The sequence below is a fragment of the Notamacropus eugenii genome, chromosome 5, assembly GCF_028372415.1.
Source record: "Notamacropus eugenii isolate mMacEug1 chromosome 5, mMacEug1.pri_v2, whole genome shotgun sequence".
Taxonomy (NCBI): Eukaryota; Metazoa; Chordata; class Mammalia; order Diprotodontia; family Macropodidae; genus Notamacropus; species Notamacropus eugenii.
The window spans coordinates 118,278,443-118,297,795 of NC_092876.1; the positions used below are offsets into that span (position 1 = coordinate 118,278,443).

The 19,353-nt window shown below is 37.6% G+C and overlaps 1 protein-coding gene and 1 long non-coding RNA gene across 16 annotated transcripts in view; one reads left to right on the forward strand and one right to left on the reverse strand.

Moving 5' to 3' along the window:
• LOC140505081 (uncharacterized) overlaps positions 1–17,278 on the reverse strand; it is a 60,443-nt gene extending 43,165 nt beyond the window's left edge. The window contains exons 1-3 of the long non-coding RNA XR_011967345.1: positions 17,213–17,278; positions 14,658–14,765; positions 906–1,039 (exon numbers count right to left, since the gene is read on the reverse strand). This is a non-coding gene — a long non-coding RNA (uncharacterized lncRNA). The remainder of the gene's footprint in view (positions 1–905; positions 1,040–14,657; positions 14,766–17,212) is intronic.
• Positions 1–19,353, forward strand: part of DLG2 (discs large MAGUK scaffold protein 2) — a 1,590,913-nt gene that overhangs the window by 1,365,806 nt on the left and 205,754 nt on the right. For 14 of the 15 annotated variants that reach the window (XM_072610680.1, XM_072610682.1, XM_072610692.1 and 11 more), the window contains one exon: positions 1,008–1,122. In XM_072610680.1, the coding sequence (XP_072466781.1) occupies positions 1,008–1,122 (115 nt within the window). Of the gene's footprint in view, positions 1–1,007; positions 1,123–2,722; positions 5,927–19,353 lie in introns of those variants that run through there. The other variant, XM_072610686.1, reaches the window with a different exon arrangement.

A 19,353-nucleotide genomic window follows, 5' to 3' on the forward strand; every position in this document is an offset into this window, starting at 1 on the left:
TAGACATATGTAGAAATACTTCTTTATACATATGTGTATGTATGTAAATATATGCTGTTCAGTCATTTTAAGTCATGTCCAACATTTGGGGTTTTCTTGGCAAAGGTACTGGAGTGGTTTGCATTTCCCTCTCCAGCTCATTTACAGATGAGAAAATTGAGGCAAACAGAGTTAAGTGACTTGCTCAAGGTCACATAGCTAATAAGTGTCTGAGGCCAGTCTTCCTAACTGCAAGCCCAGAATTCTATCCATTGTGCCACCCAGTTGCCCTATTTACATACCATATACATATATATACACACACACACATATTGAATGACTTCCAGTTGGTGGGGTCCTTCCTCTAGAAATAATATAATATATGTATGTATAGAAATACAAGTATGTATACTTATGTATGTGTATGTATATATTATATGTATATAGAAATGTATACATATTTGCGTATATATCCACACAGGATGTCTCGAAAAGTCTTAGTGCGATCGTAACCTATTATTAAAGCTGAAAATGTATATGTATATATGTCATATATACCTATATATACATATGTGTGTATCTGTATATAAGCTAATTTTCTGTACATATGTTGTTTCCATCTAATAAAATATAAACTTCTTGAAGGTAAAATCTGTTTCATTTTTGTCTTTGTATCCCTAGAGTCTAACATAATGCCTTGTACATAATCAATGCTTAAGAAATGTGTTGTTGTTTTTTTAATTAATGGATGAATGAGTGGATGGGTGGATGGATAAAGGGATGAATGTTTCTCCTCGGATGTCTGGAGATAGAGTTAGAAAGCCAAATGTGTGTACTCCTTCAGGATCCTGCTTCCTTTTGTCCTTCCTGCTATTTTGTGAAGAGACCTGCCCAAATTGCATTTTCTCTTTCTTGTGGGTCCCTACCTTTAGCCCAGGAATGCTGCCAGATGAGATTCATATGTTTGTGTAGCTCTGTTACGATACACCAGTGGTCACCAATGTTGTCTCCTTTGTTTCCATTACCAGATTACGCTAGATTCGAGGCAAAAATCCATGACCTACGCGAGCAGATGATGAACCACAGCATGAGTTCTGGGTCCGGCTCCCTGAGAACCAATCAAAAACGCTCACTCTATGTCAGGTAGGCTTCTTGAATAACTCTTGCATGTCTCCCATTTTCCTTCCTATTTTGATTGGGAATGAATGGAAACCATCATGTGATGTAAAGCTCCATACTTACCTATGTAGTACGGGGTGACATCTTCAGATAAATCCAGCAGCTAACAATGCAGCAATGAATGCCAGGACTTAAAATTGAACCAAGGCCACTGACCTTTATTTGATAACCATTTGAGAGAGATCTTGAAATTCCAAAATGTCAGTTAACAACCCACATAATAACTTAAAATAATTGTGATTTGAGGTTTGGCTCTTACATGACCCTATCCTTTATAATAATTCTTTATTTCACTTTTCTGCCATCATTAAAAGTCCAAAGCATGCATCTGGTCAAGCTTTTGAGCTCAGGCCCTTGTCAATTATTTTCTTTGGCAAATGAAAGACTCTTGTTAGGATGCAGATTACTGTCCATTCCTGTCCACTCCATCAGATCTTTGCTGCATGGCCTATTGCAAGACTGGCATTATCCCATTTTTTTGGATTGAGCATCAACTTTCAAAGTGTGAAAAGTCCATAACTTCAGGGGTGTAAACTGCTCCCCTTTCCCAGTATGATCTGAGCCTTCTATGGGATTAGAATTTGGATCAGACTCTTCAACAAAGGCTTTCCTCTTTAACTCGTTAGTCTTTGTTAGTGTTATGGAGCTGGTGAAAAACATACCAGAACATGGTACAGGGAAGGAGTGGAAAGAAAGCTTCTAAATAGTGGCAACTTACCACTTAGAAAAGAGAATGAAGACAGTCTTAGTTTGTCTTCAACAGTCTTAGTTGCCATCTTGGGAATTCTTTTGACCTTTTTGGCAAGTATTATATTCACTCTGGTATAGTGATGGGAAATAAAAATTTTGTTCTTTGGGTTTTGCTTGCTTTCCTAATGATTCTTGCTGGCCTAAAGGAGGAGCAGAGATTCATTTCTCTATGACTGTCCAAGAGACCTCCTTCCTACAGTGCTCATTGGCCAGACTCTGTAATCATTTCCCCTTATTTGTCATTTCCAAATGACGATATTCATTTGGTTCTTTGCTGGCAGAGCTGTGTAATTTGCCATGGGGGGAAAAAGAATCTTGAGTTTTAAATGCATACCAGGATTTGTTCATCACAGATGGTAGTACATCCCCACTCCCCTATAACACGCACCTCACCCTCTATCACATATAGCCCTCTTAAACTGACTTGAGAAATATTTATAAGGACCGTGCATATCATTCATGCCGATTTACCAGTGTGCATGTTACTCCTGAGGTCCCTCCTTCACTTTAAATGACTTAAAATTGAGTTGCAAAAGGGGAAAAAAGTGAATAGCAAATATAACTAATGGAAATGGAATTTCCACACTTAGTTGGTGTGGGGAGAATGTTGGCTGTGCTGCAGTTAAATTACATATGGAATCCTCGCTTAATCCTAAGTATTTTTTGCTGCTGAGGTATCATATCCGTTGAGCCTTGCTTTTCATTTTCTTTTCCTAGCATGAGGTGCTTGTTATAGACCCCAGATGACAGTACTTTAATTAACATGTCATGTTGGTTCCAATGTGGCTATAAAGTTATCTTTTGTGTGTATTAGGTAGGCACAGCAGGGGAAAGAAGGGAGCAAGAATCCTGAAGCCTACAGCTTCTCTGGGGCCTTAATTTGCTGGGCCCCCTGACACATAGAGAGCCCCTTATTAATCGAAGGGCCTACACAGAACCTCAGAACGCCTGAGGTTAAAAAAAATATATATGTATGTCGCCCTTGCAAATTTGGCCGGCTGCTTTTCAGAAGATTATCTCGATACACCTCTGTGTAATCTGGGCAAGGAATGCTGATAATCGCCCCAGAGCCCGTCTGTTGTAGCAACATCTCAACTGTGATGGGAAGTTAATGACCCCCATTTGTCTCCATATCTTCTCTCCTTGAGTACTGTGGTACCAGTGCTCTTTGCTCTACAAGAATTTTTCTTTTTTTTAGCCAAAAATGTGTTTGCCTGAGGCATTGAATTGGGAAAATCCAATAAGTTTAGTGCAGAAAGCAGATAAGTCATTTCCCAGATAATGGGAAAGGAGGGCTGGAGTCAAGATTGGAGGAAAGAAGAAATTTTTTAAAAGTCATTGGTTATTTTAAAAAATGAAAAAGTATGAAAAATTATCTTTAATGTACTTTAAGCAGATTGTTAAACTATGTTGCTAATAGCTTAGTCATTTTCACTTTGTTATGAAAGATTAATAAAATTAAAACAAATGATATGAAAATGCCATATGGAGATAATAGCTCTTAGTTGGAAATGATATTATTGAAATTCTTAGGCTTTGAATCTTTAAAATAATACAGAAAAGTAGTGCAAACAGATGAGAGGAAGATTTTTAAGTAATTCTATCTCCTTGGTGTAATGTTCATCTTTGGGGAGATTCTTCCCCCAAGAAAGAGGTGCTCAAAGAGGTGCTTTGAGAAGTTCTGACATATTTCATGGAGACATCCCCCAAATTATAGCTCTTTAGAAATCATTGCCTTGATACCGTGGGCTTTTTTTCTTGGTATTTTTGTTTGGTTGGTTTTTTGTGAGGAGAGATGAAGGAAGAGGGAGTTGTTTTCCATGGCCCATCTCTCTTGTGAATAATGACTGATCCATAGAAAGGCCATTTGGCTCACATACTTCTATGAGACTCCAAAGTGGTCCCTGTTAGGGTACTGATCATGACTTGGTTATGACTGGTTATGACAAATAAAAGTTTGTGTCATTATAAAGTGTTGGAAAATATAAGTGAAAGAAGGTAAATGGAGCTGTATGACATGAATTGAAAGTGAATTTTTTTGCAAAGAAAATGTGTTCGTGGATATAACTTGGTTTAGCTTGCTTCAACTAGAGTATTAACTAACTAGTGCTGGATGACCGTATTTATTTTGCTACTTCAACTTCATGTTTCCTTCAAGTCATCCAAATCAGGGGTTTTGTAGTATGTAAGAGGTGAGAGACATATCCCCAAGTCTCTTCTTGGCAAATTGCTTACAATAATGGAATTTTAAGATCAGAAGGCACCTTAGAGATCACCTTGCCCAGAAGCTCTTAACCTAGGATCCATGGAACACCAGAGGTTCTTGGAGATGAATTTCATTGGGATTCTTGAACTTGGATGGGATCACAAACACACAAAAAATCCGTCTTTCAATATCAGTAATTTTATTTAATTCATTTAACAACATTATTTGGGCCCATGACACATAAAAAAAGTTAAGAACCTTTTGACCTGTCTCTGTTTCACACTCAGAGTCAAAGAATCCAACCTATGACACTTTCTGTTAGTATGACTAAACAACCATGGGCAAGTCATTTTTACCAACCTTGGCCTCGGTTTCTTCAATAAAAAGAGATAGATTTGACTATGTGATCTCTAAGGCCCCTTTTACCTCCAAGTTCTACAACTCCATTAATACCCTCTGCCTACCTCACAGGGTTGTTGTGAGGAAAGGATTTTGTAAAATTTAAAAGCACTCTAAAAGGTTGTTGTGGCTCAACTCCTCTCCCATTTTACAGAACAGGAAACTGAGGCTCAGAGAGGAGATATGGACTTGTCATTGTCAAGAAAGAGTTAGTGGCAGAGCTGGACTCTGGTCCCCTCTCCACTATATGTATTGCTTCCCCTGTGTTCTCTTTCATGAGATAATCACTACCCCACATCCTGGGCTTATTAGAAAATACTGTTTTTAGTCAAGGAAGAGGGCAGCTCTCTTGTTTTCAGCACAGAGAAACAATTTAAATTAAAACAAGCAAAAAACAGTAGTAATAATGATAAGTCAACTCAAAGCTGATTTGGAATTAAGCAATATGGCACATAGCGAGTACTTATAATAGCAATTGAATCTGAGTAGCTAGTTTTCAGTATTAAATGCCCAGGTCTCTGTTTCTCTTGCTCTGTCCCCAGAAGCAAAGATTCTAGAAAACAAGTTCTTGATTTAGAGTCTGTGAATTTTTACTTAAAACATATTTTGAAAACTGTTTCAATATAATTGGTTTCCATTGTAATCTTGTGTTTTATTTCATGCATTTAAAAATATTATTATGAGAAAGGGTCCATTAGGCATTACTAGACTGCTAAAAAGTGTTTATAATGCACAAAAATGTTAAGGACTCTTGCTAGAGAATTTGTAGTAGTTGAACCAAGAAAGCATGGGGACTCTTTGGCCTGTGTGAAACAACTTAGTTGTCTCAGAATGATGTTTGTACCCCTAGAAACCTCTATCTCCTTTGAGAGTGGCTCCCTGCCCCCGCTCCCCCTCCCCTGTACTTTACCTCTTCCCCTCCCCTGGACTCTTATTGGGAGTCCCAGTTGGAATGATTCTACGCAGCTTATATGTAGATGCTAGCCTGCTCCCCCACCCAACCCAGGTATCCCTCAGTAATCCTCCTCAGCCTGGCGTATCTGCCTGTTTGCCTGAATTACTGCTGCAAGGCACTTTGCCTTCCAGAGCTAGGCTCTTTCTGTGACTTCTATGGGGGACTGTCATCCCAACTGCTTTCCAAACACTATGTCCCAATCTGGTTGTATTACTCTTTCCCTTCTTGCTTTTTGTGTGGATTGCTTGACATGCTTTGATGGTCTTGTACAAATAGAAATGACTCTTGATATGCATAGCACTGTACATGTATCACAGGGTGGGGCTGGCATGTTTCATTGATATCCTGGACTTCTCTGTATTGTGCATTTCCTGCTCTGTGACTCATATATAGTTGTAGAATCTTAAAAGTAAATAAAAACATGTTGAAAACATTAATAAACCTTTTTTTTTCAAAAATGCTTTACAAGGCATTAACAAATTCTTCAATCTAGGAAGCCAATGAGCTTCTGAACCTACAGGATATAGATATGATTGGGTGAAGCTTCAGGCTGCTCTAACCAGTTGGGCTTCTAGGAACCCTTCCCTCCCCCCCACCACACACCCCCAAAATATCTATGCTAACTATTCAAGGTTGCCTAAAACATTTTCCATAGGGGAAAAAAAAGTCTTTAATTTTGGAATTTGAGAGGGAACATTGGGACTTAAATCTACAATCAGGCATAAATTGACTGTGCTTAGATGTTTGAATGGGGAAGAAAATACAAGGGGCACTAATGTCTTGAAATGATTGAGAAGAAAAGAGCCCAGAGAGGTAAGGCTGGTGCCACCACCAACTCTCTTTCTCTCACAGATTTTTCTAGGACCATTTCTGGTGGGATTTCAAGAGAATTGTAGGGTGTATTCATATTGAATATTAGGGTTTATGGAGTTCTTAATGTAGTATTATCTCATTTTTATCTGCACATTTTTATCGGCCCTGTCAGGTAGTACAGGAGGACATTATCTTCACAAACAAGGAAGCAAAGATTCACAAAGGTTGGGCTCCTGACCCAAAAGCACTGAGCTACAGCAAGGTGTGGCCAGGCACAAACTTGCAGCTTCTTATACCAAATCTAACTGTCTACTATGTCTCCCTTACATTTGTAAATGTAGTCTTACCAGGTAAATCAGAGTAAATGATAAATCAAATGTTTTAGACAATCGATAGGTTATCTAATCAATATGATCATAGATGTAGAGGTGGAAGGGAATCCAACCACTCAATTTACAGTTGAAGAAACTCCTCAAACTAGAGACATCATGTCTTACCCATGTGTCCAGTGATTGTATGTGTCTAAAGTAAGATTCCAACCTAGGTCTTCCTGACTTCAACTGAAGCATATCACACTGTGTCCCATCCTTCTCCATTTAAACTTGCCTTAAAGATCACTGGAATTAGACAGGCATTTAGAATCCCTTTCTCTGAACTTTAATTTGCTTTAATAAAGAGGCTCATAGAAACTGGAGTCGTGCAAAATCCAGTTAAAATTATGACAATACTCTTAAAAGTAGATATTGCTTTAGGGAGAAGTGGATTAGCAAGTAGATTAATTTAGCCAAGGTCATTATTCATCATGTCACATATTGGTGATGATACATAAGATACCAGACTCTTAGGATAGAAGACTTACTGTGACATTGCCTCTCTTGTACTCACATGATTTGCTCACCTGTACAAAAGAACAGACTAGATGATATCTCACAAATCTACCCAGGATAAGATGAAATGCTTTCATGAGGCAAAAAGAAATGAAATACTGCAGAACTGTGGGCAGTGAAAATTAGCCATATCTACCAGAGTCCCAAATGGGATAATCTGGTACTGGAGCTTTTTTCAGAATGATATTTGGATTTGCTTCCCTGTCTTACAAGTGTTGGGGTTACTCTTATTGGAATGTAACCCTATGATGGAATCAGGTGAGCAAACCAAGTTCTATTTTTTACAGAGAAGGTTCTAAGGGGAAGATTGGAGTGAGTTTCACTGTGTCCCTATTCTCTGTCTTTCTGAATTCCCTCTATCCTTCCACAGACTAAATCAGATGAAAATGAATAATAGATCATTCCAATTACTTCTTTAAGCTTTGCAAAGTAGTTTCCTCATGACAACCCTTTGAGATTGGGGTACTATAGGCATTGCTTTCCCTACTTTGCTGATGAAGAAACTGAAGACTTGAGAGGGAAAGGAATTGCCGGAAGTTATAGAGCTGAGAAATAGTAGACCCTCTGGTTCCAAGTTCATTGTACTTTTCACTATGCCTAACTTGTCAACTAGTCTTTTCACAATTCTTAATGATTTTCCAAAGTGGAGAAGGAGAGCCCAAGTAATGGACCTTACAGGACATTACCTGAGAAGTAGCATGGCACAGTAAACATTGGGGTGGCCTTAGAATCGGTTAGACCAAGTTTCAAACCATACCTCTGATACTCTCTAGTTGTGTGACCAAAGTCAAGTGACTTAACCTTTCTAAGCCTCAGACAATTTCCTAAGATTCATCTACAAAGGTGAGGTGGGATCTACTTCATGGGAGAAGTTCTCATACTGATATAATCACACTTCCTTGAATATTGACTTCTCTGTTTCATGGGTCACTAGGGCCAAAGATTTGTCTCTGAATAAATTTTTGGTGATGAGCTTTTCAGCACTTATCTAGGCTGATCTTTAGACACTGGATTGAATTTTTCTTCAGACCCACACTTGAAGTTTTTCTACTCTGGTTATAGACTTCCAGAATTTGCCTCAACTCCCACTCCCACTGGCATAACCTTCAAGATACATTTCTGTGCCACAATGGGGCATAGGAGTGATACCTGTCCATCAATTAAAACCCAATTTAAATGCCAACCTTTCCAAGAAACCTCAGATTCCCTGGTCACTCAGTAATGACTTTGCCCTCCAGACATCCCATTGGAATTTATTTTACATTTTTCTAATAAACTCATCATAGTATACATTATAGTTATCTATGTTCATGTCTTCTCTCCTAACTAGAATTTATCCATGAGATCATAATCTGTGCCTTATCTACACTTTGCATCACAGGAGAGCGATCTATATAAAATAGGTAATTCATAAATGTTTGCTTTTCTTCAAGGGAAAGTGTCCTTCTTACTAAAAGAACAGAATAAGAGAAAAGAAAAGCTAAAGATAAAAAGTTCTCATGCTTATGTAAAGTAATGTTAACTACAGTCATTAATTTAGATTATTTGTGTAAAATTCTCAAACAAGACAAGAATGATGTAATTAAATGTATCCAATTAACATTGTTGAAAACTTTATTTGAATGTCAGTCTTGAATGAGTGTGTACTCATTCAGTCTTTTTTTAATTAAATTTTTTGGAATGAACAAAAATCTATTTCTCTCCCTCTCCATTCCTTCCCACTTAAAAAATATGTGTGTGGTTTATATATTTATATATATATATATATACACACACACATACATATATCATATATGTCTCTACAGACATATATAACCATATAATTATCACATACATATATACCATGTATGTATATGTATAAATATATTTATATGAATTTTATATATATACATATATATTTAAGTAAAACAAATTTCTGTTTCAACCATTTCAAAAAATTATGTTTTTGTCTTTACCCTAAGTTCATCATCTCTCACTGAGGAGGCAGATAAAATCTTCTAGAATTATGGTTGGTCATTTCATTAATTGTTAAATCTTTCAAAGCTGTTCGTCCTTACAGTATTGTTGTAATTACGTATTCTCATGGTTCTCCTTGTTTCTCTGGATCAGGTCATATGTCTTCTCAGATTTCTCTGAATTGTCCCTTTCATCATCATTTTTAATACCACAGTTGTATTCTATTGCATTCATGCATCATAACATATTCAGGCACTCCCCATCTAATGGGTTCTCCTCTTCTTTGCCACTGAAAGCATATGCAATCACACCTATGAACTTCTCACCCTTTCAGAAGGGTGGGAGGAGATGTTTTCTCATATTCCTTCTTTGGGGTTGGGCTAGTGCCTTGTAATTCTGTAACGTTCATTTTCAGTTGTTTTTCAGTGGTTGTTTTTTCTTTCAATTTATATTGTTGTGCTTACTATATTTCCTGGGTGAAGTTCTTTTTTGGCACTACCTGATTCACTCTGCATCAATTTATACAAGTCTTTCCATCCTCCTCTTTATTCATCAAACATTTTTATTTCTTATGGCACAGTAATATTCCACTACATTTACGTACCACAATTTGTGTAGCCATTCTCCAATCATTGGGCATCTATTTTGTTTCCAGTTCTTTCTTGCTACAAGAAGCACTGCTATAATTATTTTAGTGTATGTTTTTATATTGAGTATTTTTGTCAATAATTTATCATCAAACTCAAATTTCTTCAAATAAGCTTTTTCAAGCTTTGCTGATTTCTGCAATGTGATTTTCATTATATCTTGATGATTGGAAAATTAGAACACATTTTCAGTTTTTAAATGGGAACTCATGGGGAAAGTGGACTCTGATATACAGAATTTACTTATATAGCCAACATTTCAAGAAATACATCACAGAACACCAATATATTTTATCACTATGCTTTATATTTAATAGAGTAATTTAATAATAAAATTCATTAAGTGATGCTGTCAGCTATAGCTGTAGATTTTTGTAAGCATCAACATTAACAAATGGCGTAAGGGCATGAAGCAATCTGCCTTGTATAGTGGTTTGAAGTCAGGTGAGGTAACCAGGACTATAACCTAAAAAGATCACTCACAATACATGGTAATATATACTAAATGTTAAGTGAATGAGACAACAATACAGGGGTACAGAAAAATGGCCTAATATTGAGGACTGATTTAGTTGAGGAAAGATTCCCAGAGGAAGGGGTGAAAATGGGTCTTAAAGGAAAATTAGGATTTAAAGAAATTGTAGACAAACCCAGGACAAGTCATTTGATGATCTAAGTGTTTTGGGTCAGAAAATCATGCCTCTGTTTGAAAATCATGCTCCTGTATTACTGCCCACAAGAGGCTTTTAGACTTCACAATAATATATGCAATGAATCTTGTTATTAAATAAATACTTCCACATTACTAAAAACAAAATTTTCTGGCAATAAAATACAATATAAAACATTAAAATATATTCACTTGCAAAAAGTATTATTGTGAAATGCCCTTTGTTTGGGGGGTATTAGTTGGGGGATGGCTGAACAAAGTGTGGTTTATGAATAATATGGAACATCATAGGAAATGATGTGCCACAAGAAATGATGAATGGGATGATTTCAAAGAAACCTGAAAATATTTTTATGAACTGATGCAGAAAGAAGTGAGCAGAACATAATTTATATAATAACAACAGCCTTGTAAAGACTTTGATAGACTTAAGAACTCCAATCAACATACTTACCAGCCAAGGTAATTCCCCATCTCCTGGAAGAGAAGTGAGGAGCAGGGATTTCAAGGAGCAGAAGGAGACGTATTTTTTTTGGACAAGGCCAATGCAGGAGTTCATTTTGTTTAATTATCCATATTTCCTGCAAGTATTTTATTTTCATGTTTGTTTTTGTTTTTCAATGGGGGAGAGAAAAATAGATTTGTATTGGTTGAAATAAATTTAATTTGAAGAAAACTCCCTTCGTTATACTATCCTGCTTCGTAAGCATCCTATTCCTATCTTGCTGTCTAGGTATCTAGCTTGCCTTCCCTCAGTTCCAACTCTGGGAGAAGGTATAATTTTTAAAAGTCACCATGAACACTAGTTCAAATGAATTGCATTTAACAAATAAATAGTTTAATTCAGGAAGAATTTACTAAAGATCCCTTTTATGCTAGCCATAGTTCTTAATTCTGGGACTACAAAAACAAAAACTAAATAATTCCTGTCCTCAAAGATTTTACTGTTAACAAAAAAACAGAACCTTAATTGTTAGCTACCACAATTGTGGATAAAGCTAATCCTGGTGGAGCTTCCAATTCCAAGCTTGGTGTCCTCAAAGCCTTGCTTCTAGAATGACTCTTACACCTGATGTCTGTCCTTTTTCATTGTCCTAACCTTTGCTCCCAAATCAGATGTTGAAAGACATGACTTATGGTTCTTCTAGTTTCACTTCAGGGAACTTTCCACCTTGCCCTTTCCAAGTTATCCCATCTCAGCTCTTCATAACCACTACCTATGCTCAACCCAGAGAAGCTGCCATTTTGATGAATATCTTTTCAATGCTGTTGTATTGTGGGTGATCCTGTCTTTTCACTTGATGTGAAGGATGGCTTGGACTCCATTTGGATGGAACTACTCAGCAAGCTGGATGAGACATTTGTGTGGTAGGTCCACGTTTTGCACCCATATGAGAACCTTGAATGTGATCACTGGTCTGTTAGCCTTTCATGGTCAACAGCTTGATGCCATAGTAATGCCTCCCTCTGGGTATCAGGCTCTCAAAGGACTGATTGATTTGGTCTTCCACTCACCATTACTTTATTTTTTTAATGTTGAACTGTAATACCACACAAAAATGAAAAAGTATTTCCTTCTACAAAGTTGAACAGAATATGAGGCTTGTACATAAAACTGCAAATCTCTATTATGTATAGCTTGTTTTTTCCTTCCTTTGTGAAGGCATATATGTGGTAGGTATATAATGAAAGTTCATTATTTGAATCACATGAGGCTAGTAGAATCACTTGGGTTGTGGTTTCAACAAAAAGGAATGAGGGAATATGGTTTGCTTGACTACAATATTTGCTACAGGGTTTTAATTTTTTTTCATAGAAGGATAGAAGGGTAGGGAGAATTGGATTTAGAATAAAAGGTCTTGGATTTGAATCCTGGCTGTGTGGTATAACCACAGGCAAGTTACTTGACTTCTCTGGGTCTTAAGATCTTCCTCTATAAAGTGTGGGGATTAGATAAAATGACTTCTAAGGTCTCCTTTTAGCTCAGAATCCTCTTCTTTTATTCCTATGAAAGAGAGCCTTATAAAGCAAAGTCGAAGCATTTTATTAGTTAACAAACCCCAGTTTATTGGCAGAAACTTGGTTTTCCATACTAAAGAGGAATAGGGACTCCCATTCTTTGTGAGTTCTCCTTTTATAATCTAACCTCTTTGCCTTCTTTCCCCTCTCCAAACTCTCAATGGCTCTCATGGGTCTTGATGCAGATATAACTTTATATGTTCTGACATCAGATTTCTTTAGTCTTGGGCCCCCAGCCTTAGAGTCAAAGATTAATTTTCCCCACTTTACTGAGAGAATTCACACTTATTTCAATTGGCTCACTCTTCTAGTTTATTTCAGAGGTTGTGGGGGTTAATCAATAACTCCTTCAGAAAGTATTTATTAATCACTTACTTTATACCAGGCTTTATAATAGTTATACAAGGAAGGGTAAAACAGTCCCTACCTCCTGAGAGGGCAGCTAGGTGACTCAGTGGATAGAGCGCTGGCCTTGGAATCAGGAAGACTCATTTTACTACTTCATGATACATACTAGCTGTGTGACCCTGGGCAAGTCCTTTAACCTTGTTTGTCTCAGTTTCCTCCTCTGTAAAATGAGCTGGAGAAGGAACCACTCCAATATCTTTGCCAAAATAAACCCAAATGAGATCACAAAGAATCATGAGAGTTGGACACAGAGGAAATGACTCAACCACAACCCCCAGAAAGCTCACATTGTAATGGGGGAGTCAACATATTTAAAAACAATAAAAAAATAAAAATTAGGTGCACACAAGATATATAGAGTAGACAAAAAGTAATCTTAGAGGGGAAGAACTGACTAGCAACTGGGAAAGGGGGAAGTGCCAGGAAAGGCCTCCTCAGAAGGTAGGATTTAAACTGAAACCTGAAAAAAGCTAGGGAAACTAAGTATAGGAGGTGAGGAGGGAAAGCATTCCAGGAATGGGAGACAGCCAATGCAAAGGCACGGAAATAGGAGATGGGAGAGTGTTATGTTCTAGAAACAGCAAATAAGCCTCTGTAACTAGATCACAGTATGTGTGGAGGTGAGTAAAGTCTCGGAAGATCTGAAGGTCACATTATGAAAACTTTTAAAACAATGGATTTTATATTTGATCCTGAAGGTAAGAGAAAACCATCAAGTTTGTTAGCTAGGAGGATGAGGAGAGGCAATATAAATCTATATTTTAGGAAAATCCTTTTGGTAACTGAATGAAGGATGGATTAGAATTGGTCACATCCTCATGGCATACTTTTCTAGTGCCTCATCATGTTCAGACATGTATTCGGCAAAGGTAAAAAGAGATGTACGCTTCCATGTGGCACGGAAATTTGTCCTGTTGTGGATGGGTGTGTGCATGCCATCACTGAGCTACTCATATTTCAACCGTGTCAGTGTGTGTCTAGTGCTTGTAGATGGCTCTTGATGAGCAAATGACTCTTCAAAGAATGCCATCTTCCGTGGTCATTATGGGTCACAGGCATGGAGTGGGACAGATAGAGTGGGCATCCTTAAAGTGTGCTGCAGTAGGAAGAGATCTTATCATTACGATGCCTCTCTTTTTTAAAACATTTAAAACAGTGTTCAGCACATAATAAAGGCTAGGTAAATATTAGCTATTATCATTATTACTTATACTAGTTAGAATCTTTCCAATGCATACTCTATTTAATTTGATATTGGTAATTACTTCACATGGGGTTGTGTTAGATCTTTGGACACACTAATGTAACTCCTCAAATTGTATGGATGCCAAATGCACTTAGCTTTGAATTTTGGCGACTCAATAAAGAGCTGCTAATACAAACACACACAGGATGGAAGGAAGGAAGGAAGGAAGGAAGGAAGGAAGGAAGGAAGGAAGGAAGGAAGGAAGGAAGGAAGGAAGGAAGGAAGGAAGGAAGGAAGGAAGGAAGGAAGGAAGGAAGGAAGGAAGGAATGGAGGGAGGGAAGGAAGGGAGACAGGGAGAAGGTAAGAGAGAGGGGGGAAAGGAAGGAAGGAAAGAAGGAAGGAAGGGATGGAAGGAAAAGAGGAAGGGAGGGAGGAAGGAAGGAAAAGAGACAGGGAGAAAATAAGGGGGGGGAGGAAGGAAGAAGGGAGGGAGGAAGGACATTTGTTAAGCACCTGCTGTATGTCAGGCACTCTGTTAAGCACTTTTACTAATATTCTCTCATTTGACCTCTAAGAAAATAAGGTGCAGATAAGGTGCTGACCTGAACTGGTTAAGGGAATTTTCTCACTTGGGAGTTCCCAGTATCAGTGAAGTCACAGTGCCATAGCAGCATTTCGCAGACTTTTTGGTCTCAGGACCCTTTTGCACTCTGAAAAAATATTGAGAATTACAAAGAGCTTTTGTTTATATACATCATATGTATCAATGTTTACCATACTAGAAATTAATATTGATAAATCTTCAAAATATTAATTTAAGAAAACAATAAAAGTCTATTGCATATTAAAATAAATAATATTCTTTCTTGGAAAACTATTTTCAAGAGAAATTTAATGAGGAAAGTGATATTATTTTATATATTTTTGTGAATCTTATTTTAATTCCTGGCTTAATAGAAGACAGTGGGAATCTTTTGCATTTAGTAATTTGTGATACTGTTTTGGTTAAAATATATAAAGAAAATTCAGGCTACACATATGTAGTAGGAAAAGAGTGGAGTATTTCACTAAACAAATATCATCTTTTTATTATCACTATCATTATTATGAAAATAGTTCTGACCTCACAGACCCTCTGAAGTGGCCTCAGGGACCCCTGAAAAGGCCTTGGGGATCTCTTGAAAGAGTCTTATGGACTCTCAAAGGTCAGAGAATCAACCCCACTTTAAAAAGTGCTGATCTATGGTCTTCAATAATGTGGTGGGTTTGTATTTCCAGTGACTCATCTGTATGAGATTAGTTTGGTGCTGAATTTACCCTTATTGAATTTAGATTTGAATGGAATTTAGTTACACAAAAGTGAACTTTGCCTCTGTAATGTGCATGCTAATTCATTCTGACACCCTAACCACTCCTGCCTAGAAAGTTCTGATTACATCAAGCAAGTCTGTACCTGGTGGAGCCTATCTCGGCTGCACACCCATGGTTGCACACTAGAGATGGTGGCAAGTAGATTTTTAACACTGAATAATAACTCTCATTGAGAGAATTCAATGGAGATAAAGAGAGGTTCAATAGGACAGCCAATGGTATACAGCCAATGGCGAGAGATGATAGTTAAATTTTCAGCTTGAGCTTTTACACCTCAGAAATCACCAAATGGTACAAATCAGCTTGATTAATGACTTTGTGGACAGACTTTAAGAAAGTTATAGAGTATGTTAATAATTCAGATTAAATTTAAAAGCGTTTCCTGTATTTTTGCAACTGGTTGTTTAATATTTACCAACAACCCTACACCCCCCAACCCGTATATCTGAAACAGTATAAACTCGTGCTCTAAAGCACAGTTAAAATGCACATCCCAACAACATCCCAGGCAGGATGGTGCATGCAAGTATTTAAATTAAATGATACAATCTAAAACTTTAGGTTTTTTTCCAAAACATTAAAATGTAACTGCACAAAACGGCAGTTATAAATAACCCAGATTCAAAGGATTTAGAGATGAAGGAGCCTTCAGAGATCATCAACTCTAATCACCTTATTTTACAGACAAGGAAACCAAAGGAAATAGAAATTGTTTTGTGGAAGATCACACAGGCAATAAATAACATTGCCAACATTTCAACTCAAGTCCTCTGGCCCCACATCCACTGCTCTTTCCAATAGCATTGCCAACGTTTCAACTCAAGTCCTCTGGCCCCACATCCACTGCTCTTTCCATCGTTCCAGTATTCCAGTTAACAGAAGATTGCCTTTAGACAGATTAACCACAACATATTTATATATGTGTGTGTGTGATTAATATGTATACACATACAGACTCACACACACATTTTTGTGTGTGCCGGCTGGTCTATCTGACATAAAGAATTTTTGTTTCTCTAAGTGTGTGAGAAAATTTTTCAATTCCCATTTGCTTCTAGCTTTCGAATCATCCCTACTGTCTAGATACTGTTTGAAGTACTTCTTTTAAAATAACTAACATCATTATTGCCGCCTTTTTAGTACTCATAGGGTAGTTTAGAAATTCCTTTTTTTCAATAGATACTTTCATTTTCTTTCCCTCTCTCTTTCTCTCCCTCTCCCTCTTCCCTTCTGTCTTCCTGTCTCAGTCTCTCCCTCCTCCCTTTCTCTCCTCTCCACACATCCCTACACCCCCGCCCCCCCCACACACACACACAGAATGTCACAGAATCTGTAGTTTGAACACACCATGGAGCTCAGTTCATTTTTCAAATGAGAAAACAGGCCCACAAAGGTGCACTGACTTGTCCAAGACCACAGTTATTAAGCACTGCACCTGGTTCTAATCTTTTCGCCATACTATTCTTTGATTTAAATCAGGTTTCTTTTCCTTCTGTATTTCTTCTTTCTGAATTATCTTAGATACTTCACTATCTTTCTCTTCCCAAATCCAATTGGTTGCCAAGGCCTGCCAATTACTTTTACAACATCTCTGGAATATGTCTCCTTCTTACCTCTGCCACTGCCACCACCCTGGTACAAGCTCTCCTCACCCGGACTAGTGAAAAAGCCTGCTGGTGAGTCTACCCACCTCAAGTCTTTCCCCACTCCAATTTACCTTCCACTTGGCTATCAGAGGGGATTTTGCTAAAGTTGATCTCAGACAATGTCACACACCCCAACTCACCTCCAGCCAGGGTCTCTCCGGAGCCTCCAGGATCAAACACAGAATCTTCTATTTGTCATTCCTAGCTCTTTATAACCTAGCCTCCTCCTACCTTATTTAGATAGGTCTTACACTTTGCTCCCTGCACATAATCTTTGACCCCCTGGCTGTTTCACAAACAAGACACTCCATCTCTTTTTTATCATTTTTATTGGCTGTCCCCTATGTCTGGAATGCTCTTCCCCATCATCTCCACCTCCTGGTTACTCTGGTTTCCTTTAAGTCTCAACTTAAATTCCCATCTTCTAAAGGAAATCTTTCCCAACTGCACTAGAATTAAGATTCTAATGCCTTTTCTCTTTAGTTATTTCCTGTTTATGCACTATACAGCTTGTTTGAACATTTTTATTTTCTTGTTGTCTTCGCTTTAAGTTGGAAACTCCTTGAGGACAGGGACTACCTCTTTTTGTATCCCTAGAGTTTAGCACAGTGCCTGGCATGTAGTAGGCACTTAATAAATGTTTGTTGATTGATTGGTTTCCCCACCCTCCCTCTCTCTTCTCTTTCCTTCTCTTGTCTTTTTTTCTTTCCCTTCTTTCCCCCTTCTTTCTCTTTTCATCTCTCTTTTTCCTCTTTTTTTCACTCTTTGAGAAAGTATAAAATCTTAGTAGGATTGGTTAAATAGAAACCAAGTAGAATCTCTCCAATTTTGATATCACCCTCCCATAGTTAACATCTCTAATATCTGACCCGTTCTTCTAATTGCCCTCCAAGTGCCTTGAATGATGAGCTCCTACCTCCCCGCATTACCACTCTCATTGCAATTCCAGCCTTCTGCAGAGGAAATTGAGCCCAATAATTCTGGATTCAGCAATATCTGTCAGGAGTAACTGAAACTTGAGTTGGCCACATCATTTAAATTTTAAGGCAGTGAGAGAATTCAATGGAGATAAAGAGAGGTTCAATAGGACTCTCCCCTACTCAATTTTCACTGACTTGCCATACCCTCTAGTACAATTGAAATTATAATTCAGTGTTTTGAAAATTGATCATCGAGGTATTTTTTCAAACTTTTTAATCCAAGGATTTCTTTACACTCTTAATTATTGAGAACCCCCTCCCATAGGACTTTTTTAAATGCAAGTTATATTGGTTAATATTTAAAATATTAGAAATTAAAACATCTATTATGTTATGAAAAAGGTTTTGATCTCTAGATCCCCTGAGCTCCACAGAACACTCTTGGAAAACAGTTGCCCTAGGGCATGATACCAACTCCTTTTTTTTTTCATTCCAAACATTTCACAATCTAGCTTTAGCCTATCTTTCTAGACTGGTCTTTCATTATCCCTTCTCTGAATCCAACCCACACCCTCCTCCATTACTTTACCCTCCAGCCAACCCAGACTTTTGGTTATTCTTCATACGCAAAACTCTCTCTCCTTTCTCCATGCCTCTACCCCGGCTTTTCCATGTGTCTATAATGCAAACTCTGCCTCATAGAATACCTAGCTGCCTCAGGTGAAATCTATAGAAGACCTTTCTTTTACCTCTTGAGTTGCCAGTGCTCTTCTCTGACACCAGATTACTTAGTATGATTTCATATACACAACACCCACAGAGACATATATGTGTATATGTATGTGTGTATATCTGTGTAGATTTTTTTCCCTTCAATAGAAGGTAAGTTAAAGACATAGAATGTTTGATTTTTAATCTCTGTATGCAGAATGCCTAACAAACAGAAGACAATAAATGACTGTGGAACTGAACTGAATTGAATTGAATCCACCCTTGACTTTTTTACTGTTTAATTTTTTTTTTTTTTTTAATAATCATTGACTTGGATAAAGGCATACATGGCAATGTTAGTCAAATGTACAGACTACATGCAACTGGTAGGGCTGAGTAGCAACCCATAACCAAAAAGCTTCCAGCTAGTTAGAATAACTTAATCTTACAAGATGAAACTATCAGTATTCAGTCATGTTTGTCTCTTCACGATCCCCCCAAATTGGGGTTTTCTTGGCAGAGATATTGGAGTGGTTTATCATTTCCTTCTCCAGCTCATTTTACAGATGAGAAAACTGAGGCAAACAGGGTTCAGTGACTTGTCGAAGGTTACCTAGCTAATAAATGTCTAAAGCTAGATTTAAACTCAG